Raw genomic sequence first — 27,238 nt, 5'->3', positions numbered from 1 at the left:
TAATTGTTAGTTGAAAAATGCATACCTGATCGATTGAAAAGAATGCAAATGTCCCATACTGAAACAATTGTTTTCTTTAAAGACGCACGACATTATTGGTAGTTGTCAAAGACCAGTCTTCTCATTTGGTGTATCTCAACATATGCATACAAAAAAAAAACTGAGAAAATTTTAACTCAGCTGGTTGTCTAAGTTTGTGAGAGAATAATGGAAGAAAAAAAACACCCTTGTCACAAGAATTGTGTGCTTCCACATGCTTATATTGGAGACCTCAGCTGAGGTCTCAAATTCAATTCAAATATCTAAGTGAGAAATTACTTCTTTCTCAAAAACTACGCAACTGCAGACGGAGTCGTTTCTCACAATGTTTTATACCATCCACAGGTCCCCATTGCTCGTTACCAAGTAAGTTTTTATGCTAACAACTATTTTGAGTGATTACCAATAGTTTCCAGTGCCTTTAAGATAGTAGCTTCTTCCGAGTTACAATAAATAGTCTTGCGTCTTACCCCAGAGGTGACATGAAATGACTGGCTAATTATTGCAATAATTAGAGATGCCCTTGTACCAGGCTCTTCACAATGACTCATACAAAATAAACATTAAAAATCAGTTGGTTACATTTTGTCTCCTCATTCCGTTAATTGCAAGCAGATGAAAACCAAAGAGGCTTGTGGTCATAATCTTGACATCTTACGTGAAAACAATTTCCTTGTGGTTTCAAAAGGCCTTGACAGTGACAAGATGCTTGTGCCCCCCCCCCTCCCCTCCTTCCAACGCTCTAGCCTGAACTTGCTGTCATGTTTGAAATATTCACAAGGACTAACTTTTTTTTCTTTTCTTTTCAAGGCACTCTTTATATACAGGATTCAAAGGGATCAAACATGCCTGGAATAACCAGGCATGCAACTGCCCGTTGAAAAAAAAAAAAAAAAAAAGGAACATTTTTGAAGGCACAACTCAAGTGCGAGGCGAGGCAGCTGAAACGCCACGGGACATGAGACCCACAATGGTACCCTAGAAAATGTTGAGGTTTATTATGCTCTAAGGTGCATTGCTAACATGTACTAAGCTTATTTTACATTATTGTAGTTGTACATTGTTGTTGCCAGGCATATACTAGCCAATAGTGTCCACTGCCTTTAAAGGCAGTGGACACTATAGTTAATATACTCAAAATAAATATTATAATATTATCATAAAACCTTTCTTGATTACGAGTAATGGGGAGAGGTTGATGGTATAAAACTTTGTGAGAAAAGGCTCCCTCTGAAGTAATGTAGTTTTCGAGAAAGGAGTAATTTTCTGCAAATTTGATTTCGAGACCTCGGATTTAGAATTTAAGGTCTCGAAATCAAGCATCTGAAAGCGCACAACTTTGTGTGACAATGGTGTTTTTTTCCTTTCGTTATTATCTCGCAACTTCAACAACCGATTGAGCTAAAATTTTCACAGGTTCGTTAATTTACGCATATGTTGAGATACACCAAGTGAGAAGACAGGTCTTTGACAATTACCAATAGTGTCCAGTGTCTTTAAGAACTTGTGCAAGCAATGTAATTTCTTCTTTTTGGAGATTAATCAAGTTTCTTATGTCTCTTATGTACACTGAAAGTGCCTAATGAAAAATAAAAATGGCTGTTCCCCCTCAAAGATGAATAATCCATGCCTGAGCAAATTATAACCCATGTTACAAAGTAACAATCAACACTAATTGCGGACATACAACATGTACAGATACTCTATCAAAGTATCGATAAAGTTGGTTTATTTTGAGTTTAAGCATTTGGAACTTTATTTCAACATGTGTAATAAATATCTATGTAAATGTTACTCTACACTTGGAAGTCATACCTAAATGAATTGAAATACAGACTACATTTTATTCATATCTCAATTGGAAAGGTCTGCAACAATGCATCTGATTTTTATAAAAAAGGAATGGCTATTGTTGAAAAAGACTGGCCCCTTACAGGCTACCAATATGTGAGTTGTTCTAACATCCAGGGAACCAAACAAAAATGGCTGCATGGCATTGGTTTAGCAACAGAAAGTAACAAAACTGTACAAAAATTAAGATTCAAAATGAGTCTTTTTTATCGCAATCTATAGTTTTCAAGAAACTTCACAAAACATAAATTTAATACAATATTATATTTTTATATAAAGCATCCTACAATGATTTTGTTTTCAAGTTGCAGGTCGTTCCTCCAAACTGGCATATTCAAATATTATCTCTATCTCTAGTTTTCTCAAAGACAAGGGTGAGAATCACTGCTGATAAAAAAAGTCTGAAACCTTGATCCAGATTTTAAGAAGTACATTGTAATGATAGCATTGCCATCGTTTGTAAATCCTTAAGAGTAACAGTATCGTTTGCACTAGAGAAGTAGATCGAATAGCCTGCCTTAAACAACTTTAAAACATTACAGAATTGTTTGTTTACCAGGCACGTTAAACTGCCTGAATTCTAAATAATTTGGTCTCGGAATACGTCACTGCAATAACCTATCTTTCTGAAAGTTTGTACTAATACTCAGCGCCTTGAGTACCTTGTTTGGTAGATACGTGCGCTATATAAAACTTGGATATTATTATTATTATACAAGATAAAAGTATAAACCAAAGGGGAAACTGACTGGGTAAATTTTGAAATGATTTTTGGGGTTGAACAAAGAATTGACTAGGGTGGGATTCGAACCAACGACCTCCGGATTAACGTGCCGGCGCTCTACCAACTGAGCTATCTAGCCCTATATTGGCGGTGTCCCTATTTTGTCAATATCTTTGTTCGGGGGTGCCAGTCAGAAGCCATACAACCGTTAACTGCCATGTAACCAGGGATCACACCCAAATTACGATACAACCTGGGAAGCGGCAGCCAGGGGATCACCTTAAGGGGATGCAACGTTTTGTTTCAAAAGATAAAAGTCTGAATTTTCTCATCCCTGCAGAGGTCAATACGTGAGATAATTTCAATTGCCACTTACTTATTGTTGACAGGTTCCGAGATCAAATAGGATTCAGCCAATTACAAAAGAGCTTGATATTTTCACATTTGCCACAATGACACTTCCTTTGTGTTCGATGAAGTATGCATTTACAGTGAGCATGTGTCCTAAATGAGTCACTCGAAAATGTTGCAACATCGACGAAAACATGCTGTGTCACTGCATCGTGTAAGGAACAAACTTCCGTGACAAGAATGTGACAAGACGATTTTTTATGGGCCTACGTGTATGTTTGTTAAACCTAAGGGGGTTCTACTGGGGCAGATAGGCCACAAATATTTGCAGGAATTATGGTTTGGATCCAAGCATGGAATTTGACACATGGTAAGAGTAGGTCATGAAAATTATACTTGCCTATAGGGTCATCGCAGATTTGAATTTTGAAAAAACCAAAGCTTGACAAACGAGCCACTTTCTAAATTTTGAAAATGGCCACCGTTGTTTGTTATTTTACCTAAACAATATCTTCCTCATGTGTGCAAAATTCCGTGCTTGTATCACCAAAGGCACAATCTCATCACTGTCGTACTATCCCAACCACGAACTGTCCACATGGAGTGTGATCATGATATCGCTATGCCTATGGAATGGATTTTCAATGATTTCAGATGATTACTATTATCAGGAAATTCTAGTCACCAAGGTTGTTAAAATGACATTGCTGACACTTTAACCATATTACGTTAGAGGACATATTTTTCAGTAACTTTAGGGGGACAGACTTACGGCAGATCATTATTTAATGCCGGAACAATTTAGGATTTCCTTTGTTTTTTGCTGGGAGCTGGACCACTGAAATTTAAATCGACCCTGATTTTCTGGTGAATAGGGTGCACATCCAGGCATCTACCATGACACGCTCGGTTTTACCCTTATACAAAGAGTAAAAACAGGTAGTGGAAGACATGCCTCGTAACATCCCTTTCAGTGTGTCATTGTGTAACTCTCGACTCCAGACTGTTGTCCTAGGTCATACAAATGTTGCATACAAGCCTGGACAGGCAACTACTTTTGTTTGTCATAAAATTTGGCTCAATGTATGTCCGAGCGTTCCGAGATTCCAGTCTTCCACGGCAGATGACTGGCCATACATTCGGGTCTACCCATTTGACACCGAGGATATTGACAAAATGGAGTCCAGCTGTTTACACAAACTGATTTGATCTCTCCAAATGAATCAGTGTTTTTATTTCAGTTGGTGTGATTAGTCCTTCCTAATCAGTGATCGATCACCCAGCGGCCAATGCATCAATGTTTACCACAAGCTAGGAAGTACGTACGATTCCTACAACAGCACCATCAAGATTAAACAGTAGACTATGACATCACTCGTTTATGGGTCTATAAATAACAATAATAACAACAGATGTTTATAAAGTGTGCTTATCCACAAAAAGGAAGATCGAGAAAAAGATACAAAAATAATACTAATATATTACCCCAACCTGCAACAAGGAAAAGCTAGAAGCATTTCAGAATTTTAAAAATCAATAGACCCTATTCACAACATGCAGCTCGCATACACGCGCGTCTCCTGTTGCCATTTTGAGGGTCAAAGCATACACAATATGTACCATCATTTTATGCACTTTCTAACACACAAAATGGCAGTCAGGAGCCGCGCATGTACATGTAGGTGCGCTGCGCGCGCATTATGATAAAGGTCTGGAGCAGAAAGTTAAAGGAACACGTAGCCTTGGATCGGTCGAGTTGGTCTTTGAAAAGCGTTTGTAACCGTTTGTTATAAAAGGCATATGGTTAGAAAGATATTTTAAAAGTAGCATACAATGATCGACACAAATTTGCTTCGAAATTGCGTGGTTTTCTTGTTACTTCACGAACTAACACGGTCGACCATTTATGGCAGTCAAAAATTTGACTCCCAAACGGCCGATCCTGTTAGTCGACGAGGTAAAAAGAAAAAACCACGCAATTTTGAGTGATACTTGTGTGGATCATTGTATTCTACTTTCAAACTATCTTTCTAACCATATGCACTTTATAACAAACGGTTACAAACGCTTTATTAAAGACCAACTTGTCCGATCCAAGGCAACGTGTTCCTTTAAGATTTTTCACAGCATTTTACTCGTCAAAGGGATAACATAGAAAGTGTTCCCAATGTTACACAGCCAGCAAAGAAGTGTAAAGAGAAAGTCACTTATCACAGAAAGACTTTGTAATTGGTATATTGACTGATTAGTATGACAAAGAATGACTGGTCCCCCACAGTAGGTGCTGTGTGTGAATCAGCCAATAAGATGGCACGAATCAACAGAAAGATTAAATTTTCAAAAGCAGTTTATCTTCAAGGGTTAACAAGGCAATTCGGCAGAAATGACTTACATTTCTTAAACTGCAGTGTTTTTAAAGTTATGCAGTCAGCAAAAGAACTTTGCAGAGAAAGATGATGCTTATCACAGAAAAAATTTGTAAACAGTTTGATTACGAGAGAATGACTGGGTCCCCTGCAGTATAAGTTTTCTTTTTTGTAAAGCATTTTTGTCTTCAAGTGTCAACATGGAAATTTGGCAAGTATGTCTATACATTTCTTGAAATTAAGTTTTCCTAAAGTCACACACAGCAGGCAAAGGACTTTACAGAGAAAGCAATAAGCCTTTTTGAGGTATAGACTGTGCAAGTCTCGCGCGCACCGGAGCGAGAAAACACGACAACTGAAGAACTTAATTTTTTTATGAATCAAATCTTTGCTTTAATTGTTTTCTTAATGCCGAATCTGAACAACAAAAATACCCATTAGAGCTTGTTTAAATTAGTTTTAGCTTTTTAAACTAATACACAATTATCGGTTAAAGTCTATGTATAGACAAAAGTAAAACTCTGGGACAAGGATGTTTGTTTGATCTTAAATGTTTTGAAACCCCTTTTGTAAATCTACGCCCGAATCGGAAACTACTGAAAGCTGGTTTATACGCGGACGCACGATGGTCGCAAGGGCATAAGATAAACGCGTGACGCATTTTAAAGAGGAAGCCGACGCCTAAGCGACCAATGAAAAGGCTTTCCACCCCGCACGGCCAAAACAAGCGTCTGCGTAAGTTTCTTGATCGGAGATGGGCATAAATTCTTAATTTTTTACAAGTAACCTGACCTGAGGTCAAGTTTAAATATCGGTTTTTCTTTGATATTATGTTGACTTAATTTTTACTTTTATATATGTTATTAATTAGTATTACATATGTCATTTTTATGGTCATAAACTATATTAAACTAAAGTAATGGGCAAAACAAAATCTCCCCAACGTAAAACTCCATAAGGTTGGGACCACAATGGTCCCGGAAGTTCAAATCTGCGCGAGACTTGCACAGTCTATTGCGAACATGATACGCGCGCATCACACGCCACGACTGATGCCACGCTCACCATGTTGGTGGTCATTAGGTTTACGTGTAAACGCCGCATCGCCTAAAATGTGCATTTCACTGAATAACATACGTTCTATTTCTATGGTCACTACGCACAAATTTACCACAACTTTACAGTGTTGTAGCATTGTGTCCGCCATACCTCAAAAAGGCTTATGCTCATCACAGAAACATTTCTTGAAAAGCACTGACTTAGCATGACAGAGGTGCATTAGGTGCTGTGTGAACAGGCCAAAGAATTAGCAAGAATAAACAGGAGAAAGTTTAGTTTTTCCAAAGCATATTTATCTTCAAGAGTTAACATGGAAAATCAGAACGGTGGCTGAATATTTCTTGAAAAAAAGTGTTCCTGAAGTCAGCAAAGAAGCTAGCAAAGAAGTTATCAGAGATAAGGCGATGACTTTTTTAACAGCATAATTTTCACAACAGAGAATGACTCGTCCCCGCAGTATAAACTAAGTGCACCGACAGCAGAATATCAAAAATAAACATTTTTCGTAAAGTATTTTTATCTGCTAGGGTTAAAGGGAAGGTACACGTTTAGTAATTACTCAAAACAAATATTAACTTAAAAACTGACTTGGTAACAAGCATTGGAGAGCTGTTGATAGTATAAAACATTGTGAGAAACAACTCCCTCTGAAGTAACGTAGTTTTTGAGAAAGAGGTAAATTCTCACTAAAATAAAAAAAGACTTCTAGCTACACTGTAGAAGTCTTTTATTCTTATCTGAAAGTACACAAACTCGTCCAACAAGGGTGTTTTTTCTTCAACATTTTCTCGCAACTTCGATTACCAATTAAGCCCAAATTTTCACAGGCTTGTTATTTAATGGTTATGATGGGATACACCAAGTGAGAAGACTGGTCTTTGACAATTACCAGAACGTGTACCTTCCCTTTAACATTCATTTTGATCATGACTTGGAAGTACTGATTCCTCAATTTTACACAGCTAGCAAAGAAGTTTGCAGAGGCTTGCAAATTCTTATCACAGAAAGACTTTGTTAACGGAACGATAGAGTTAAGCTGTGACAGACACTCACAAGTGCACCTAAATATGTGCTATCTGTGAATCCAGCTCTCATTACCTTGGTATACAGTTTTAACGGCAAGTGGACACTACTGGTAGTTGCTCAAAATAATTATCATCATAAAACCTCACTTGGTAAAGAGTAATGGGGAGAGGTTGATAGTATAAAACAATGTGAGAAACAGCTCCCTCTGAAGTGACGTAGTTTTTGAGAAAGAAGTGATTTTCCACGAATTTGATTTTGAGACCTCAAGTTTAGAAATTGCGGTCTCGAAATCAAGCATCAGAAAGCACACAACTTCGTGTGACAAGGGTGTTTAAATTAATATCTCGCAACGTTAACCGATTGAGCTCAAATTTTCACAGGTTTGTTATTTTATGCATATGTTGAGATACACCAGCTGTGAAGACTAGTCTTTGACATTTACCAGTAGTGTCCACTGGCTTTAAGGCGTTTTGCCCGTCGATGAAAATTGTCAGTACAATGAGTCTAGCTAAAGTATTATCCCTAAACCTTGAACACTTTGCCCTGAAACCAAACGGTGACTATTTTGATGCTGCAATTAGTGTGTCCATCCCTTTATCAGGATACTCCTGCAAAAAACACCCATCAATCAAACTACATGCCAAATATTCATCACACAAGTGAGTTGAAAATATCACGGTGCTCAAAAAAACAAAATATATGATATTAATATCCAAGAGTTGGCCACAAGAGATACTTTTGATTATGTAATTAAAATGTTAACTTACCTTTTGGGGGACATTGCACATCATCCAGGAGGAAGGAAATTTGTCTTTGTTATAAGTAGTCGTCAATGTTCTCCAATACAGTGCAGGAATCCTGTACATATTCTAAAATGATGGCTCCTCCATTATAGAGGGGGTTCTCACCCTCTAACAGGGTGTTCAACCTGGTTTCCATCGCAAGAACTTCCCCCGTTTCTGGATGGAATAGCCTTAATTTCTGCAAGTCATGACAAAAATACAAATTAAGAATAGCATTATATGTATCATCAATCTACTGGGGAGCCCAAGACCAATCCATACAATAAGTTTGGATGTTGATAACCCAAGTCCTTCTTGGGTAATCGCTCGGACAACGATGGCACCAATACACACCGGAAAAGCACACACATAGCTCTTAAAGCCATAATACACTTTCGGAAGAGAAAACAAAATAAAAGTTCACAGCTATAAAAAAAACTTACAGGGTTTACAAAAGGTAATGGTGAAAGACTTCTATTGAAATATTATTCTATGAAGTGCTTTACTTTTTGAGAAAATATTAAAACAATTACCAATTCTAGATATCGAGAATTACAAATTTATTTTAAACACATGTTATGACACGGCGAAACGTGCAGAAACAGGGGTGGATTTTCCCATTCTTTTCTCCCGACTCCGACCACCGCTTGAGCCTAAATTTTCACACGTTTGTTATTTTACATATAAGTTGTGATACACAAAGTGTGGGCCTTTGGACAAAACTGTTTACCGAAAGTGTCTAATGGCTTTAAAGGCAGTGGATACTATTGGTAATTACTCAAAATAATTATTTGCACAAAACCTTACTTGATAACGACTAATGGGGAGAGGTTGATAGTATAAAACATTGTGAGAACAGCTCCCTCTGAAGTGACGTGGTTTTCGAGAAGGAAGTAATTTTCATCGAATTTGATTTTAAAACCTGCGATTTAGAATTTGAGGTTGCGAAATCAAGCATCTAGAAGTGCACAACTCCGTGTGACAAGGGTGTTTTTTCTTTCATTATTATCTCTCAACTTTAATGACCGATTGAGCTCAAATTTTCACAGGTTTATTTTATGAATATGTTAAGATACACCAAGTGAGAAGACTGGTCTTTGACAATTACCAATAGTGTCCACTGCCTTTAATGGGACTAGACACTATTGGTAATTGTCAAAGACCAGTCTTCTCACTTGGTGTATCTTAACATATAGATCTAATAACAAATCTGTAAAAAACTGAGATTCAAGATGTAATTGAAGTTGCAAGAGAATAATGAAAGAAAAAACACATGTTGTTCACACTATTGTGTGCTTTCACATGCCTAAAAAAGGCTTCAGACTTAAAGTCTTTTTAATATTTGAGTGAGAAATTACCTCTTTCGCAAAAACAACGTCACTTCAGAGGGAGCCATTTTCAAATGTTTATACTATCACCAGCTCTCTGTTGCCTGTTGCCAAGTTAATTTCTGGTTTTTGGTTTAAGCATGAGCCAGGTTTAACCCACAACATGAGATAATCTTTTCTTACAACCCGGAAACTATAAGTTGTGTGTATACCTTGGCTGTTGCAATGTTGTTCTCATTTCTGAGTTTAACAGTGGAAGCTACGTTATCTATCGATCTGCCAACAATCACATTTGCTTTTGGTTTAAGCATGAGCCAGGTTTAACTCACAGCATGAGATAATCTTTCTTACAACCCGGAAACTATAAGTTGTACGTATACCTTGGCTGTTGCAATGTTGTTGTCATTTCTGAGTTTAACAGTGGTAGCTACTTTATCTATCGCTCTGCCTATACTCCACACTGAGGAGAAGAACATCGCCTGACTCGCAAGTTCCGACGTCTCATCGTGAGGAAGAACAACCTTGAAGTAAAGTCTCTCAGTCTGAAAAGAGAAGGACAACATTAAGAAACAAACCATAGTTGGTGTCTTTCCCTCTGTGAACCCTGGTTCGAATCCAACCTCAGATTTGAAGCTCGGGTTTCATTTAAAGGGAAGGTACACATTTGATTATTACTCAAAACAAATATTACAGGAACACGTTGCCTTGGATCGGACGAGTTGGTCTATTTAAAGCGTTTGAAACCGTTTGTTATGAAATGCATATGGTTAGAAAGATGTTTTAAAAGTAGAATATAATGATCCACACAAGTATCACTCAAAATTGCACGGTTTTCCTTTTACGTCGCGAACTATCACGGTCGGCCATTTATGGGAGTCAAAATTTTGACTCCCATAAATGGCCGACCGTGTTAGTTAGGGAAAAAAGAAAACTACGCAATTTTGAGGCATATTTGTGTAGATCATTGTAGTCTACTTTTACAATATCTTTCTAACCGTATACATTTTACAACAAACGGTTACAGAACGCTTTTCAAAGACCAACTTAACCGATCCAAGGCAACGTGTTCCTTTAACTGTTAAACTGACTTGGTAATGAGCATTGGAGAGCTGTTGATAGTATAAAACATTGTGGGAAACGACTCCCTCTGAAGTAACAAAGTTTTTATCAAAGATGTAATTTCTCACTAAAATAATAAAAGACTTCTAGCTAGAAGTCTTTTATTCCTATCTGAAAGCACACAAATTCGTCTAACAAGGGTGTTTTTTCTTTCATCATTTTCTCGCAACTTTGATGGCCGATTGAGCCTAAATTTTCACAGGCTTGTTATATTATGCTTATGATGGGATACACAAAGTGAGAACACTGGTCTTTGACAATTACCAGTGCTTTTAAAGACACTTGACATTATTGGTTATTGTCTAAGACTAGTTTTCTCACTTGTTGTATCTCAACATATGCATAAAATACAAACCTGTACAAAGTTGATCTCAATTGGTCGTTGAAGTTGCGAGATAATAATGAAAGAAAAAATACCTTTGTCACACAAAGTTGTGTGCTTTCAGATGCTTGATTTCGAGACCTCAAAATCCAATTCTGAGGTCTCGAAATCAAATTCGTGGTAAATTACATCTTTGTCAAAAACTTTGTTACTTCACAGGGAGCCGCTTCTCAAAATGTTTAATACTATCAACAGCTCTCCATTACTCGTTACCAAGTAAGGTATTATGCTAATGATTATTTTGAGTAATTACCAATAGTGTCCACTGCCTTTTAAACTACATATTTATGGAAATACTTGTTGTATATACTTTTGGTCTTTTTTTATCGGTATAAACCCTAAAAATCATTTGAAAATTTACCCAGTCAGTTTCCCTTGTGGTTTATATTGATATCTGAAACAAAAAGTCGCATCCCCTTAAGGTGATCCCCTAGCTGCCGCTTCCCAGGTTGTATCGTAATTTGGGTGTGATCCCTGGCTACACCCCTGAACAAAGATATTGACAAAATAGGGACACCACCAACATAGGGCTAGATAGCTCAGTTGGTAGAGCGCCGGCGCGTTAATCGGGAGGTCGTTGGTTCGAATCCCACCCTAGTCAATTCTTTGTTCAACCCCCAAAATCACTTCTTTTTTTAATTTGCTTAGATCAAGGCAGACTAACAAAAATATATAGTTGGTGTCTTTCCCTCTGTGAACCCTCACTCGAATCAAACCTCAGATTTGAAGGCCTGTGGTTTGACTTTGAAACTTTGAAGTGGAGGAAATGCTGGACATAGCATTTCTTTCTAAACTTGCCCAGCACAAAGCTAAAAAGGTTAGTCGAGAAAGGTTGTGTTCATTAGACATGCAACTGCAGTCTGTCAAAACAGGGGGACATTTTCAGGCACAGTTAAACTTTGTTCAGTATCAATGCCTGCTGTTCAGAGTGATTGTTGTTTTATAAACTTGTTTTTGTGACTTCAAAGTAGCCTACTTCAAAAACAGAGAAAGTTTGAACTTTCACAAATCTGTTATTTCATGTAAATGCTGTGTCACAAAACATGCATATTTTGGACAATAATTAACCAATGTTATAGCTACGTGCTTTACAAAAAACAACAGCATTACACAAATTTTAACTGTCATAACTGAGGTTGCTTTTTCTCTTAAAAAAAAAAGCCTTACACAGTTATTGACTAATAATAATAATAGTGGCTTCTTATGTAGCGCTCAGTTACGCTCAAGGTGCTTCAACGTTCAGTATTTTCTTGCAAGGTATGTGGATGGCTAGGTTTTGATAGCACCATGTAGTGGTTTACAAGGTACTGTGATGCAACACGCAGCCAGGCAAACCAGGAACACCGGGGCACTGGGTTCTTTACATGCGTTACACAACACACAATGGTTAAGTGTCTTGCTTACAGGGAAGGTACATGTACACGTTTGGTAATTACTCAAAACAAATATTGACTTAAAACTGACTTGGTAACAAGCATTGGAGAGCTGTTTATAGTATAAAACATTGTGAGAAATGGCTCCCTGTGAAGTATCATGAATTTTGAGAAAGAGGTTATTTCTCACTAAAATAATAAAAGACTTCTAGCCAGAAGTCTTTTATTCCTATCTGCCAGCACACTAATTCGTCCAACAAGGGTGTTTTTTTCTCTCATCGATTTTCGCAACTCCGATGACCAATTGAGCTAAAATTTTCACTGGCTTGTTATTTTATTCTTATGGTTGGATACACCAAGTGAGAAGTCTGGTCTTTGACAAATACCAAAAGTGTACCTTCCTTTAACGACACAAGTGTCACAACTGGGACTCGAACCCACACTCTGCTGATCAGAAACACAAGAGTTTGGATTCGGTGCTTTTAACCACTAAGCCACGGTACATGTTTTGTTTTTTTTAAACAGTATTGATGACGAACCCCAGGGACCAACGGCTTTCTGTCCCATCCGAAGGACGAAGCAATGGTTAAGTGTCTTGCTCAAGGACACAAGCGTCACGGCTGGGGATTCGAACCCACACTTTGATGGTCAGAAACACCAGAGGTTGAATCCGATGCTCTTAACCGCTCGGCCACGACACTTCCGTCATAACAATATATTTGGGGTGTGGTTTTTTTCAAACAGTATTGATGACCAACCTGAGGAATGCCCTTGTCTCCCAATGCTTTCATCTTCATCTTCATCAAGGCAACTTTAGCTGCCGTCTTCTGTGACTTGGCTCCAACCTTCCTCTTCGTAGAAACTGCTTCCTTAGCTTTGTAGCTTTCTAAAAACAAAATAATAATCATTGAATATTATTTGACTCTATACTTGTACACTTATTTGTGTAAGCGCTGTATACTTGGTACTTTCCCATGTTCGGTGAACAATATTCACAGGCATATTACATGGGTGGGATTAGAACCCACGACTTTTGTCATTCTACAGCAGGTGTCCTACCAACTAGACCACCTAGGTTGCCCGCTAGCTAGAGGCAGTTCAAATTCTATATTTTAGCAGCAGGTACCGCTAATAATTGAATACATATCACAAGAAAGACATTAAGTGCAAGGACTTTGTCCAAGTATGATTGCTTCAAAATCATGAAATGTTCATCCGTCCAGCGCTACTTAAACTACACCACCGCCAGTAGTACAGCATTCTCCTTAAGACGAGCAGAGCATACTGTTGGAATTGTCGAGACCGAACCGGCTCTTTCCAGAGCCAACACTCACTCATAAGAGATTTACACATGGTTGTACTTGCAAGTTTACTATTTATTTATAGTTCCTTCTTACAATCATTGAAGTTGCAACTAAATGCTGTGTGTGAGGGTATCTGCCTTGATAGTGCCATGTACTGTGATAGGCCACCACATGATATCATATTGCAGGTTTGCATAGTTTATCTATCTTTCAAATCACAGTGCATGATACTGAATGGTCAGACAGTAGGAGGGTTGACTATGTACGGTGTAGATCCATTCACAACATGATATCACATTGCAGGTTTGCATAGTTTATCTATCATTCAAACCACAGTGCATGTTAATGGTCAGACAGTAGGAGGGTTGACTATATACCGTGTAGATGAATTCATCACATGATATCATATTGCAGGTTTGCATAGTTTGTCTATCATTCATAACTACCCCAAACAGTTTCTCTACTCCTATTGGTGGAGGGTGCGTCACGTGGGGGTGCTTAAACTGTTGATAATGACCAGTGTTTATGTTAAACAATGCTCGTCTGTTAACAAAGTCTCATTTAAACAATGCTTGTTTGTTAAAAAATGCTTGTTTGTTAAACAATGGTTGTTTGTTAACAAAGTCTCATTTAAACAATGCTTGTTTGTTAAACAATGCTTGTTTGTTAAACAATGCTTGTTTGTTAACAAAGTCTCATTTAAACAATGCTTGTTTGTTAACAAAGTCTCATTTAAACAATGCTTGTTTGTTAAACAATGCTTGTTTGTTAAACAATGCTTGTTTGTTAACTAAGTCTCGTTTAAACAATGCTTGTTTGTTAACAAAGTCTCATTTAAACAATGCTTGATTGGTAAACAATGCTTGTTTGTTAACAAAGTCTCCTTTAAACAATGCTTGTTTGTTAACAAAGTCTCATTTAAACAATCAGGGATGCCAGTGGCTCTTTTCTTTAGAGCCTGAAATTTTTTTTTAAAGGAAAAGGGGTCATCGCCCCCCCCCCCCTCCCTCAGACCAGAAAACTATTTTTTTAAAACATAACATCACTTTTTTAATAAAACATTAAAAAAAAAAAATTCTGACCCCCAACAAATTCTTTGTTTGTTAACAAAGTCTCATTTAAACAATGCTTGTTTGTTTGTTAACAAAGTCTCATTTAAACAATGCTTGTTTGTTAACAAAGTCTCATTTAAACAATGCTTGTTTGTTAAACAATGCTTGTTTGTTAAACAATGCTTGTTTGTTAACAAAGTCTCATTTAAACAATGCTTGTTTGTTAAACAATGCTTGTTTGGTAAACAATGCTTGTTTGTTAACAAAGTCTCATTTAAACAATGCTTGTTTGGTAGACATTGTTTGTTTGTTAACAAAGTCTCATTTAAACAATGCTTGTTTGTTAAACAATGCTTGTTTTTTAACAAAGTCTCAGTAAATTAATGCTTGTTTGTTGACTAAAGACTGTACCTTGTATTTTCTCCACAAGTTGTGCTGTTTTAGCCATTCTGGGCGTCCTCTCCTCCAGCTTAGCACACTCATGATCTTGTTGATGTCGATGGCTAAATGAAATAAATATGAAATTCGGATATGCTTAAATATTTAATTCGGCACGTTAATCTGGAGGTTGTTGGTTCGAGTATCCACTCTAGTAAGTTTGTCTCTGTTCAACCCCAAAAATCATTTCAAATTTACCCATTCAGTTTCCCTTGTGGTTTAGTATTTGATATCTGAAATTTTTAAAAAGCATCCCCTTCAAATGATCCACTGGCTGCCGCTTCCCAGGTTGTATCGTAATTTTGGTGTGATCCCTGGCTACACCGCAGTTAACGGTTGTACAGGTTCTGACTGGCACCCCGAACAGAAATATCGACACAATTGGGAGACTGCCAACATAGAGCTGAATAGCTCAGTTTGCAGAGCGCTGACACATTAATCTGGAGCAAGTTCAATAAAGGGACAAAAGTTGACTATTGTCGACCAGTGGGCAATTTTGCCTGGTACCCAAGATGTATTTCATGCATAGGTAACCATGGAACATTGACTAGTGGTTGACAGACGGTCGCTTATCGAACTTGCTCCTGGAGTCCTACTCTACTCAATTCTTCTTTGTTCAACCCCAAATAAAAATATTTCCATCCACAGTTCTTCAGAAAAAATCATCTTTGAGAATTGAAGACTGTCTGTAGCATGGCTCCATAATATTGAGTCTTACCTGAGACAGAAATTCTGTCGGCAATGCTCACAGCAGACCGGTATAAGTTCTCTCTCCTTGCATTCACCAAAGCAACAGCCATAGCTTGTTGGTGCATCTAGTGGGTTACACTCATGCGTTATGTTCACCTGCCCAGAACAAAGAGACATTCAAAAATACACTCATAAATACCTCAGACAGTTTCGCTATTCCTATTGGTAATGAGCGTGTCACGTGGGTGTGTATAAACCTTTGTTTATGACCAGTAAAAAGTGTTGAAACATGGGCGTGACCGCGAGCTTGCACCTGTTCTTATAAGACAGTTTCTTCATTCCTATTGATCGGAGCAACGGCTGAAACAGTTGTGCCACATCACGCGATACGCGCGATGTGCACAGCATTCCCTCATAAGGAGTTGTTTACCCAAGGGCGACGGAGGGCTTTACCATTTCATAGCTGGAGGGGTGTTGTGTTGAAAGAATTCATTTAACAATTATAATTTTTGTATTTATTTTACTTTTCGACCAAAAAGTGATGATATTTTTGACTGAAAAGGTATTCATGAATGGGAATCAAAGTGTGTTTAATCAGTTTTCAACTAGTGGTTTAAACCCGCCGAGGCCTGGTTCTTTATAATTTACCTCAACTGTGTCTCGGTAAAATTATCAAGTCCAGGCCTCGGCGCAGGTTTAAACCACTAGTTAAAAACCTCTTCACCACACATTGATTCCCTTAGTCTTTAGATTAGAGACACTGGAAACTATTGGTAGTTGTCAAAGACCAGTCTTCTCACTTGGTGATAAAATGCATAAAATAACAAACCTGTGAAAATTTCAGCTCAAGTGGATGTTGAAGTTGCGAGATAATAATGAAAGAAAAAACGCCCTTGTCACACGAAGTTGTGTGCCTTTGAACTAAAGATTTCTGTTCTGTACGAATGTGTGTCTCATGCTTGAGTAATTAAAGGATGAGGTCACCAGTGGTTAATTATGTCAAGACAATTCGGTAAAAAAATAAAATATTATGTTGTTAAGATGGGGAAAAAAATTAGCAGATTGCGTCTTTACCTGGGAACAGTTGTGATTATCCAAGCTCCTATGATCCAAACTGAAAAAACAACAAGAGGAAAATAGGTAAACATATTAAAATTAGCCAACAAATACTTTAAAGACACTGGACACTATTGGTTATTGTCAACAACCAGTCTTCTCACTTGGTGTATCTAAACATATATGCATTATAAAATAATAAACCCGTGTAATGTTGAGCTCAATTGGTCGTCAAAGTTGCGAGATAATAATGAAAGAAAGAACACCCTTGTCCCACGAGAAGTTGTGTGCTTTTAGATGCTTGATTTTGAGACCTCAAAATTTTTGGAAAATAACTTCTTTCTCAAAAACTACTTCACTTCAGAGGGAGCTGTTTCTCACAATGTTTTATACTATCAACCTCTCCCCATTACTCGTTACCAAGCAAGGTTTTGTGCTAAGGCCACATAAAAAAAACATTGTTGATCGTCCCTGCCCGACCATTCAAAACCCCCCCGACCCCATTTTTTTTTCCATGTCTCGATACCTCTTTATACTTTTACAACCCAGATGTTTAAAGAAGGCTTTTATTCATGTTGGCAAAAAGCAAGACCAATTCTTCAAATATCGACTTGCCTACACTGTGCTGAGTTGTTTGAAAAAGTTTACAGAAAATGTCATCTAAGAGTTAAATTTGTTTGACAAAATCTATTGAAAACATCAAAAACACACAAACCCTCTGTTTTATAGCGATTGTGATGATTTCTTTATTCTTGATTTCATATTTGGCATGTCAACAAAACTAATTTAAAAAAATATATTAAAAAAACCTCCCTCCCCCATCCGCCAAAAAAAACAGACGTTCAACACTTTTTTATTAAGTGGCCTTAATCGTACTTACATAGCAAACTTACCAGAAAATTCCTGAACAGGCACTACATTGAAACGGCAAAAAATCTACAATAAAAATATAGAAACAAATATTATAATTTACAACCAACATTCTTTATTATTTGGTTTGACAGCAAATTTAAAATGCGACATTACAATTTCTTTAAAAAATTCTAATAACATCAGAAACACAGACTTATACTTATTAATCAAAATATGTGTAAAATTGCAGACGCTGCAATTATGTCACTATCACATTAAATCGCAAGCCTAACTTATTGCTCAAAATCTCATTCCATACAAAACCTTAACTGTAAAAGAGAAAAATGTTAACAACAGGAGCAATGGTGAAACTCTAATAATAATAATAATAAAGGAAACTTATAATGCACCATGTCTGTCACAGGTGACACTCCTGGCACAGGAACCCTTACAATGCTAACAACTAGGAACTAATTAGGCCAAGTAAAATAAATAACATGTTGCTCGTTCCGATTTTTTAAAAAAGTTGGTGAGGGAGGTCCTCGTTTCAAGATGGCCACCATGTCTAAGATGGCCGCCATATCGATTTGAAGATGGTTTTATGGTTTTATGAGTATGTTCTGTAGGCCATGTCCTCAAATTCTGTGTGTGTTTCTGTGTCTATTTTGATAGGCCTACATTGTTTATAAATTCTTTCCAAAGAGTTAGGCCTACTCTTGCTTTTGCTCCAAAGTTATTCCGTGTGTGTGACATCACGCCCTGTTGCATAGAACTGTGGCATGCAAACAAGAAGGGCAAAACGTTTTTAAGTACCAAGTTTCTCAGTATGCGTTTTGATAGCATTTTTTGTAGGCTTACATGTAAGAAAGATGATGAAATTGCTCAATAAAAATGAAGGGTAGAATTGAAATAGCTATCAATAATATATGTAAATTGACTTGACGGCGCCCAAGAGTATGTCACGGTAAATGTAATTTGTGTACACGTTTTTTTGGACCAATTTTCAAATCATCACATCTGGACAAAGTCATCATTTAGTAAGCCCTGTTATGTGTTATAGTAATTCCACAAATATAAGGAATAAAATGAGGTATGTTGGAGTAGTATTGGACTTTTTAAAGTGGGAGAAATTTGCAACCAAACTACCTCGCATTTTGCAACCTTTGAAAACTTAGCATTTAAGACATGTATCGAAGGTGGGCTGTAATGGTGACAGTGATGAGACCGATGTTAAAAGCGGAGCCATTAACAGCTCAACAAGGTGGGCTAGGTTAAACCACACTTTATATTATGTTTAATAAAATTGTGTTTTTGAAATAACATTGCAAATTTATTATTATTAAAAGCAGTAACATTATGCAGGATTGCAGTGATGCACCGCCTGCCGCCGCGGCCGACGGGTCCTTGAGACTGAGTCAATGGTATGTCATTCGACAATCACAATGACATGTTCGATTCGATGGCCCTGCAAAAAGTAATGTCCGGAAACTAGACTTTCATCCATTTTAACAAGATGCAAATCTACTCAATGCGATAGCAATATCTAAGTTGCTACATTATAAGTTGTCACAGCCGAAACCGATCAATCTGATTTGTAAACTCCAGTATTTACCGAGTTGTTTGCAAGTCTTTACGGAGCAATGTTTTCCGATGTCAACCTCCGCCATGACTGGTTTAAAGAAATTGTGGATTAGTCAGGTTCCCACCACCATTACGTATGTAGTTTTTGACAGACGACAGGATACCTGTCTCAATTATGCGAGCCCTTGAGGGCGCTATAACAAACAATTTCAGCGTGTGTGACTTGCAAATGCAAGATCGTGCAGAAGTGTCATTAGGCCCTATTACTTGCTCACAGTTTTAATAAAATCAGAATAGAAAAAATAAGATACCTCTGTAAAAATGTTTATCAAATCAACTGCTTCTTCAAGTGATTGGAGTGGGTTCACTCTCATTTTGGTAACTATTTGTTTTTGTACTTAATTGTATCTCTAACTAAGTGAGTAAGTCTAACAATAAACACTAATATAATATAACAGTCACTAATTAAAAAATGTATAAAAAACATGGAAGGGTCGACAACCAATTTTACTTTTTAGGTTGTGTTGTAGTGTAGCTCAAAGTGTTTACTCAATCATAATTCTTATGACAAGACCAGAATCAAAAAGAGTAGAAGGAAAAAAAGGGTTTATTTTAGTTGAAAGATGTATAATATTACTTCTAGAACTTTAGAAGGTTCCTCCAAGGGAGCCTTATAGTTTCTAGAAGTAGTATAATATTTTATTATATTGGAATGTACTTCATGCTGGTCAATGAACCCAGAATGTGCCTCAATTACATTCGCTCCATAATAAATAACGCTACTAGTGCAGGACTCAAGTGGTTTAGCGTATAGTTGCGACCTGACGGATGATGGAGGGTAATCGATCACCGCCACTACCCAAAACTGTAAAACAGAGATGACTATAGTTGCGATTTAAACGTAGCTCTCCTCCCGACAGCGAAGAGGAGGGTTTCTACGTTATCGCAACTAAGATGTCTACAGCTTGCTGGGTGATACTAATCAACCCATATGTCCATGTCCCTTTTGTTTGTTATGTTCGTTTTTGTGTAAATTGTCCTTGTCTTTAGGGAAGAGGGAAAAAGCTTTTGCTTCTTCTTTTTCCTACATGTTAACGCCAAGCTATTTTCTGTTTATTGTTCATTAACTGGATTAAGTTTTCCTTAGTACAAGTTATTATATGTTTTCTGAACAATGTTATTACAATGTATTGATTGATGTTGACATGAAATAAATGTATCTGAAATGGAAAAATCTTCTGGAATCCTTGTGGTGGACATTCAAATCGCGGCAGGAGGAAAATGAGCTACCCAGACACCATCACCAGAGCCACAAATCTCAATCTAAACGAGACCCAACAACTCATTTTAGGGATAAAGCAACCTGGCACCATTTCACCAAAGCTGCTTCTAAGGACGAAGGATTGATGGGGCTACATTAACAGATTTGTATGCATAGTATTAGATTGTAACTGTATTGTGTCTGAACTAGGCTAGGGCTAAATTAATTTCTTTGATGAGCATAGTCTTCACTTTATTCTGTTTTCACTCCAACAGCCAGCAGTATCTGCAGGTAATGTTGGCCAGTTATCTTCAGATCTACTGATCTCTACACTAGACTTGACCAAGGCAGGCTACCTCCACGATGCAAGCATCCTGCCTCTGTGCGGTAACGATCCCTTCGGGAGATCAGGAAGGACTGAAGCTTCTCTAGTAACCAGTGCAGAAGGTTTGTTAACAGATTTTAAATTATAGACTCCACCATTCATCATCTAAACGATTTCAAACTCTTTTATGGAGAGTTTCAAGGGCCTGGAGACATTGAACGGGGGGCATTGAGGCAATTGCCTTCGTCGCCTCCATGAAGTATCAGGCCTCAATATTGTAGCGTCGACCGGGGGTTGCAATGCACACAGTTTAATGACACAAGAAGGTACAATTTACTGGCTTTCTGTCATCGTTTCGGAGCTTTAATAACACTCAACAATTCACTGAAACTACATGTACACGAGAGAGAAGGCCTAAGCCAGAGAGCGCCCTCTCTGGCGAGCAGATATCTCGATCGGCCCGCATGGGCTGAAAGCAGTGCTCCGAAGGGGAGTCATGCTGGCGCCCCCTACCGGTCGATCGGCACCGCCGCTACAATATGTTTACACTGATGAGGTACATAGCTGATGAGCCTTACTTCAATCAGGGTTTTGCATATTTTGTATCCGTTCTCAATGGTTAATCATAAATTGTAATGTCCTTCAACTGTTCACTCATTTATTCACAAAACCACAAACCACAGTGAAATAGTAGATAAATAAAGTTACTTGGTTTCATTTGCATTAAAGCCACACACTTAATTGTTTAAGTGATCAGAAAATGATTTTGCATGTAATTTTCATGTTTAATCTTCTGTCTTGACAGTGTATGAGTCCAAAGAGAGGAAGCTAGTTGTGGTTCAACAGCGAACACCGTTAGTCAAGGTGAGTTTCTTATAACCTGGAAAATCATCCTTCATGAAAACATTTGAGAATTTAAAGCTTTTTATATTCATATTTCACTGCAATTTACTTGAATCTTCTCACCAGGGTGCACAAGCTGACTTCAGAAAGAAGCTTCTTCTATGGATCAAAGACTCAAAATTTTCCCGAGTCATCTTATTGAGTAGTAGTCACTCACATGAGAGAACTGACTCACAGCTTACAGGGTAAGTAATGCTTTATTTACTGGAAAAGTAATATTTAATCAGAGGCCCAACTTTTCCCTTGTTATTGAGTAGTTTTCACTGACATCAGAGAACTGACTATATAGAAAGTATTTACTATTGGGAGACTTTTGAGACGCTGGTGGCAGCAGACAAAACTGCCCTATTTGGTGGCTCTGAGCATGCATGCACATGCTCTGTAGTGTGTGCATAACCCTGAGCAAGCGCACTACTGGCGAGAAGTGTGAGAAAGTACGTCCTAAAAACTCCAATTTTATTAAAACATTTGTCACTGCAACACTGTAAAGGCCTTTTGAGCACGCTCCACCTGTCGTTCGCTAACGCGGGAAAAAGTAACCAAACACAAGTCAACTTGAACTTTGACAGGCAACTTGGAGGCAACCAACTGCAGTGCATGCTGCAAGAACACTTAGGTAGCACGTAGTAATTTTTTACACAATGTCTTATAATTCTGTAGAAAATTATGCGATTGGATTCTCTTCTCGTAAATTGCCTCCTGTGACATGACCTCAAGGTAAAATAACTTCCTGTAATACCATCCCCCCCCCCCGAAAAAAACCCCAAAACAAACAAACAAAAAACCTCTGACTTATGTTTTTGTGCGTTTTTTTCCAGGAGTCAGTTTAGATACTTGACCACCCCCAAGTTGGATGGAGAACTTGGTACAGTCCTGTCAGATCAACTACAATGGAAGAGGCTAGAAAAGAGACAAAACCAGTGGGCTCCACCATTGGCTAACGAGGAGGGGAGGCCAGAATGTGCGAGGGGGATTTATATCCCCGGAGGTGGAGTCGCAAAGCGACTCTTCGATGATTGGTGAGTGGGACTTCTATCACTATATTTGTTGCTATTTATTACAGAGCTATATAACCTGTTCACACAGCTCTGCCACCTACTAAGATCATGTCGATCACCCCGATCTCAAAGAGTTACTAAGTCCGGGCACTTTCGCCATGATAATCCAGTAATTGGGCAAATTTAAGACTAAATCCTGATTGTACTACTTCTACGTAATTCCGTAATTGGAATACACAATCTGAGAAACTTTGCTGCAGGAAATGTTTCTCAGATTGAAAATGTTTTGAACCCCTCTCTCTCTAAAACCACATTCCTTTAGAACGGAATCGTTTCTTAAAATGTTACACATTTCTTACAGCTTCAGTGCTTCTTACCAAGTAAGATTTTATGTTCTCTAATTTTTGGAGAAATTACCAAAAGTAAACCCTCCCTTAAAGCCATTATAAACTTTCGGAACAGAAAAAAAAAATAAAAAAAACAAAGATTTACAAATAACTTACAGGGTAATGAAGGTAATGGTAAAAGACTTTTCTTGAAATATTATTCTATGAAATGCTTTACTTTGTGAGATAACATTAAAACAATTATCAATTCTCGACATCGAGAATTACGGATTATAGTAAACACATGTCATGAAACGGCGAAACGTGCGGAAACAAGGGTGGGATTTCCCGTTATTTTCTCCCGACTTCGATGACCGATTGAGCCTAAATTTTCACTGGTTTGTTATTTTGTATATAAGTTGTGATACAGGAAGTGTGGGCCTTTGGACAATACTGTTTACTGAAAGTGTCCAATGGCTTTAATGCAGGGTTCAATTTCACAAAGATAGTCCTAACTTGGGATAGTCCTAGGACTCTTCAGGAGTTATTCAAAAGTTAAGGTTAGTCTTACTCATAATAAGACTAGTCTGAACTCTTTGTAAAATCCACCCCTGGATTCTTTTTTAAGCACATGTAAAAATACAGTCTTAACAGTTCCTTAAAAAAAAACTTGCTTAATGATTTTTATTTGCCGTCTTTGACAGTTGTCTTCAAGATGTTCCCTTGGCCATCTTGATGTTATTCTGCTCCGAGGGTGACAACATTCCAGATGCTTTAACGATGGTTACCCATCTCAACCAGTGGCTTAAGTTAATACAGGTAACATGACGGACAGAATTATTCTGATGTCGTTTCTTTGACAAAGTAGTGCCGTAAATTCTTTTTGGGGTGTCATGGCCGAGCGGTTTAGAGCATCAAAGTTCTGGTGGTTAAGTTGTAGTGTGGGTTCGAATCGTGGTCATGACATGTGTGTCCTTGAGCAAGATGCTTTACTATAATTGCTTCTCTCCATCCAGGGGTATAAATGGGTACTTGCGAGGGTAGAGTTCGATATTGTGTATGAAATGGCCTTCTAAGGGCTACAGCAGCTCGGGGTATACTCTCCAGGGAGCTAAAAAAGACTAAAGGAACGTTATTGGCCCAATGGTCAGGGCACTAATGTTTAAACACGCATTGACATATTATTGTAAAATGGGCTATATAAGAAATAGTTATTATTATATTATTTTTGTAGATAATTTTGCTATGTGTTGTATTCATTCTCAGGAACCTGAGAGTAGTCAAACACCGGTCCGCAGTCCATGGAGGATACCAAGCTCTTGGAATATGCTATACGGCCAACAGTTTGACCCCTCCATCTATTAAGAACTGAAGGATACTCTGTGGAACTTGTTGATACTTCAAAGATGTTATAGCATACAATGTGTACATTAGGTGGTAAAAAGTTAAGAACTTAAGTTCCATTTGTTAGAAACTGAAGACAAAATACTTGGGAACCAAGTTACAATTTGCCATACGGCCAACAGTTTGACCCTTCCATCTATTAAGAACTGAAGAATACTCAGGGAACCTGTTGATACGTCAAAGAATTTATAGCATACAATGTGTACATTAAGTGGTGAATAGTTAAGAACTTAAGTTCCATTTGTTAGGAACTGAAGACACAATACTTGGGAACCAAGTTACAATTTGCTATACGGCCAACTGTTTGACCCTTCCATCTATTAAGAACTGAAGAATACTCAGGGAACCTGTTGATACTTCAAAGATGTTATAGCATACAATGTGCACATTAGGTGGTAAATAGTTAAGAACTTAAGTTCCATTTGCTAGGAACTAAAGACAGAATACTTGGGAACCAAGTTACAATTTGAGGATGTCACAGCTTCAATACAGTTTGACCCATCAAATCTATGACAAACTGATGAATATCCATAAACCAATATTTCAAGAATGTAATTTTTCCAGGTAATATTTCTCTTTTGAGGGAGTGTTGGCTCTGAAAAGAGCCGGTTTGGTCTTGGCGTTTGAACAGTAAACTCTGCTCGTCTTCAGGAGAAAGGAATGAGATCACCAAATTGAAACTTAAAAACACAAAAGAACCCACTTTACAGGGAGTTCTTATGCTCTTTAGTCTGACCTATCACTGAACCAGGAACTTAATAATACCCAGAAAATAATGCTTATTTCATATAGTAAACAAAAAAATTCATCAGTTTCCAAGGAACAATATAGAAGAAAGAGACAAATGTGGTGAATTTTGCTCAATCCTGAGACTGCCCTGAGCAATTTCAGGCACAGACTTACTAGTATGAAGGTGATACAAAGCGCTTTCATAAGCTGGAACTGCGTTATCTTGAGATTGAGCAAATTTGTTGATTGTGCTCAAAACATGGATCTTTAAAGGCAGTGGACACTATTGGTAATTGTCAAAGACTAGTCTTCTCACGTGTTGTACCTCAACATATGTATACAATAACAAACCTGTAATTTTCTTTAGCTCAATCGGTCGTCAAAGTTGCGAGATATTAATGAAAGAAAAAAACACCCTTGTCGCACCATGGCCACACAAAGTTGTGTGCTTTCCGATTCTTGACTTCGAGACCTCAAATTCTAAATCTGAGGTCTCAAAATCAAATTTGTGGAAAATTACTTCTTTCTCGAAAACTACGTTACTTCAGAGGGAGCAGTTTTTCACAATGTTTTATACTGTCAACCTCTCCCCCCCCCCTACTCGTCACCAAGTAAGGTTTTATGCTAATAATTATTTTGAGTAATTACCAACAGTATCCACTGCCTTTAAGTCTTTCAGGGTGACAACATTCCAGATGCTTTGAAATTGGTAACCCATTTCAACAAGTGGCTTCAATTAATACAGGTATTATGACGGACAGAACTATTCACAACCAGAACCAATAAACTTTGGCCTGTTCATGTGGCAGACCCAAGTTATTCCATTTTCCAAGGGGGGGCATGAAGAAAGAAACACCTCAAAAATAAACGGCAAACAACCAAAATAATCTCTCTGCATTGTAATATATTCATCTGATTAAAACATCCAATAAAGTGAAGGATTGGCTGTGTTTGTTGGTCAGTCAACTTCAATGAGCTACATTGTTGATCAAATACTTGACTATTCACTTGTAATGCCTTATTAATCTAAAAACAGCTTAGACGGCTGACACAAGAGGTTTATTTACGCTTGCCTTCATAAAACTGAAACGCGTATTATAAGTTATCACACAAGCGCGAGTGGAATACACACAAATATAGGGCTTCTACGTCCCATATCTGAGGCTGAAGGCCGAGTTGGATATGGGACGCAGACGCGCTATATTTTTTCGTATTCAACAATCGCGCGTGTACTGTTATAACAAATTTATCTTCCAGTCTCATGTATGTGCATGCAACGCGCAAAGTTTAAAATATCGGAACGTTATTTTGCGACAAACAGCATGCACATGCACAAAGCTTAGAATGTAATTTTGCACAGTTCGTACACGGAGCGTGACGCACGTGACGCATTAACACCCACAATATGCACCGTGCAATAAAAACACTGGAAGTAGTATAAAGGTTTTTATACCACCCTCCAGAGCATCTGGGCCCAATTTCATGGCTATGCTTACCGCCGAATTATGTGCTTACGATCGTGATTCCCCGCTTACTACGTGCAAGCGCCGAATTTCTGCGCTAGCCTTGTAAGCATAGAATGCCTAGTAACGTAAAGTACGCAGACCTGAGATGTAAGTATAATTAAACAAGCTTTGGCTAGTTAAACAAAATGAAGAAAAACCTGTTAAATTGCCACACCGTCTGAATGAAGTAAATTGTGTTTAGAATCATTGAGTAAGACACTCAATTTCCATGTCGTGTACAAAACCTAAACTGCCAGCACCACAGCAATGCAATGGCAGCTTGGCGTGCAGCACTTGTGCGTACAGTCTTATATTATAATACATAGCGTAAAACGGAGCTTGTGATAGTTTATATAGTATATTTTCTAATAAATTCCCAAGGGTGGATTTCACAATAGTTAAGACTAGTCTTAT

The 27,238-nt window shown here is 37.8% G+C and overlaps 2 protein-coding genes across 2 annotated transcripts; one reads left to right on the top strand and one right to left on the bottom strand.

Moving 5' to 3' along the window:
- Window positions 1-1,772: 1,772 nt before the first annotated feature.
- On the bottom strand, window positions 1,773-19,466 carry LOC139934591 (AN1-type zinc finger protein 1-like). Its single transcript, XM_071928873.1, has 9 exons — window positions 19,405-19,466; window positions 17,834-17,876; window positions 16,959-16,998; window positions 15,913-16,040; window positions 15,168-15,259; window positions 13,159-13,286; window positions 9,907-10,068; window positions 8,184-8,397; window positions 1,773-4,352 (listed from the first exon to the last, which is right to left on the bottom strand). Exons 1-8 carry the CDS (start codon window positions 19,457-19,459, stop codon window positions 8,233-8,235), a joined length of 813 nt encoding a protein of 270 aa, XP_071784974.1. The 5' UTR covers window positions 19,460-19,466; the 3' UTR covers window positions 1,773-4,352; window positions 8,184-8,232.
- A 149-nt stretch (window positions 19,467-19,615) lies between these two features.
- Window positions 19,616-26,298, top strand: LOC139934431 (proteasome assembly chaperone 2-like). Its single transcript, XM_071928666.1, has 7 exons — window positions 19,616-19,751; window positions 20,910-21,081; window positions 21,765-21,823; window positions 21,929-22,047; window positions 22,681-22,881; window positions 23,891-24,005; window positions 24,453-26,298. Exons 1-7 carry the CDS (start codon window positions 19,695-19,697, stop codon window positions 24,549-24,551), a joined length of 822 nt encoding a protein of 273 aa, XP_071784767.1. The 5' UTR covers window positions 19,616-19,694; the 3' UTR covers window positions 24,552-26,298.
- The last annotated feature ends 940 nt before the right edge of the window (window positions 26,299-27,238 follow it).

The sequence above is a fragment of the Asterias amurensis genome, chromosome 3 (assembly GCF_032118995.1).
Source record: "Asterias amurensis chromosome 3, ASM3211899v1".
Taxonomy (NCBI): domain Eukaryota; kingdom Metazoa; phylum Echinodermata; class Asteroidea; order Forcipulatida; family Asteriidae; genus Asterias; species Asterias amurensis.
The sequence above is the reverse complement of the archived record's forward strand: the minus strand, read 5'-3'. Positions and strand labels throughout refer to the sequence as shown.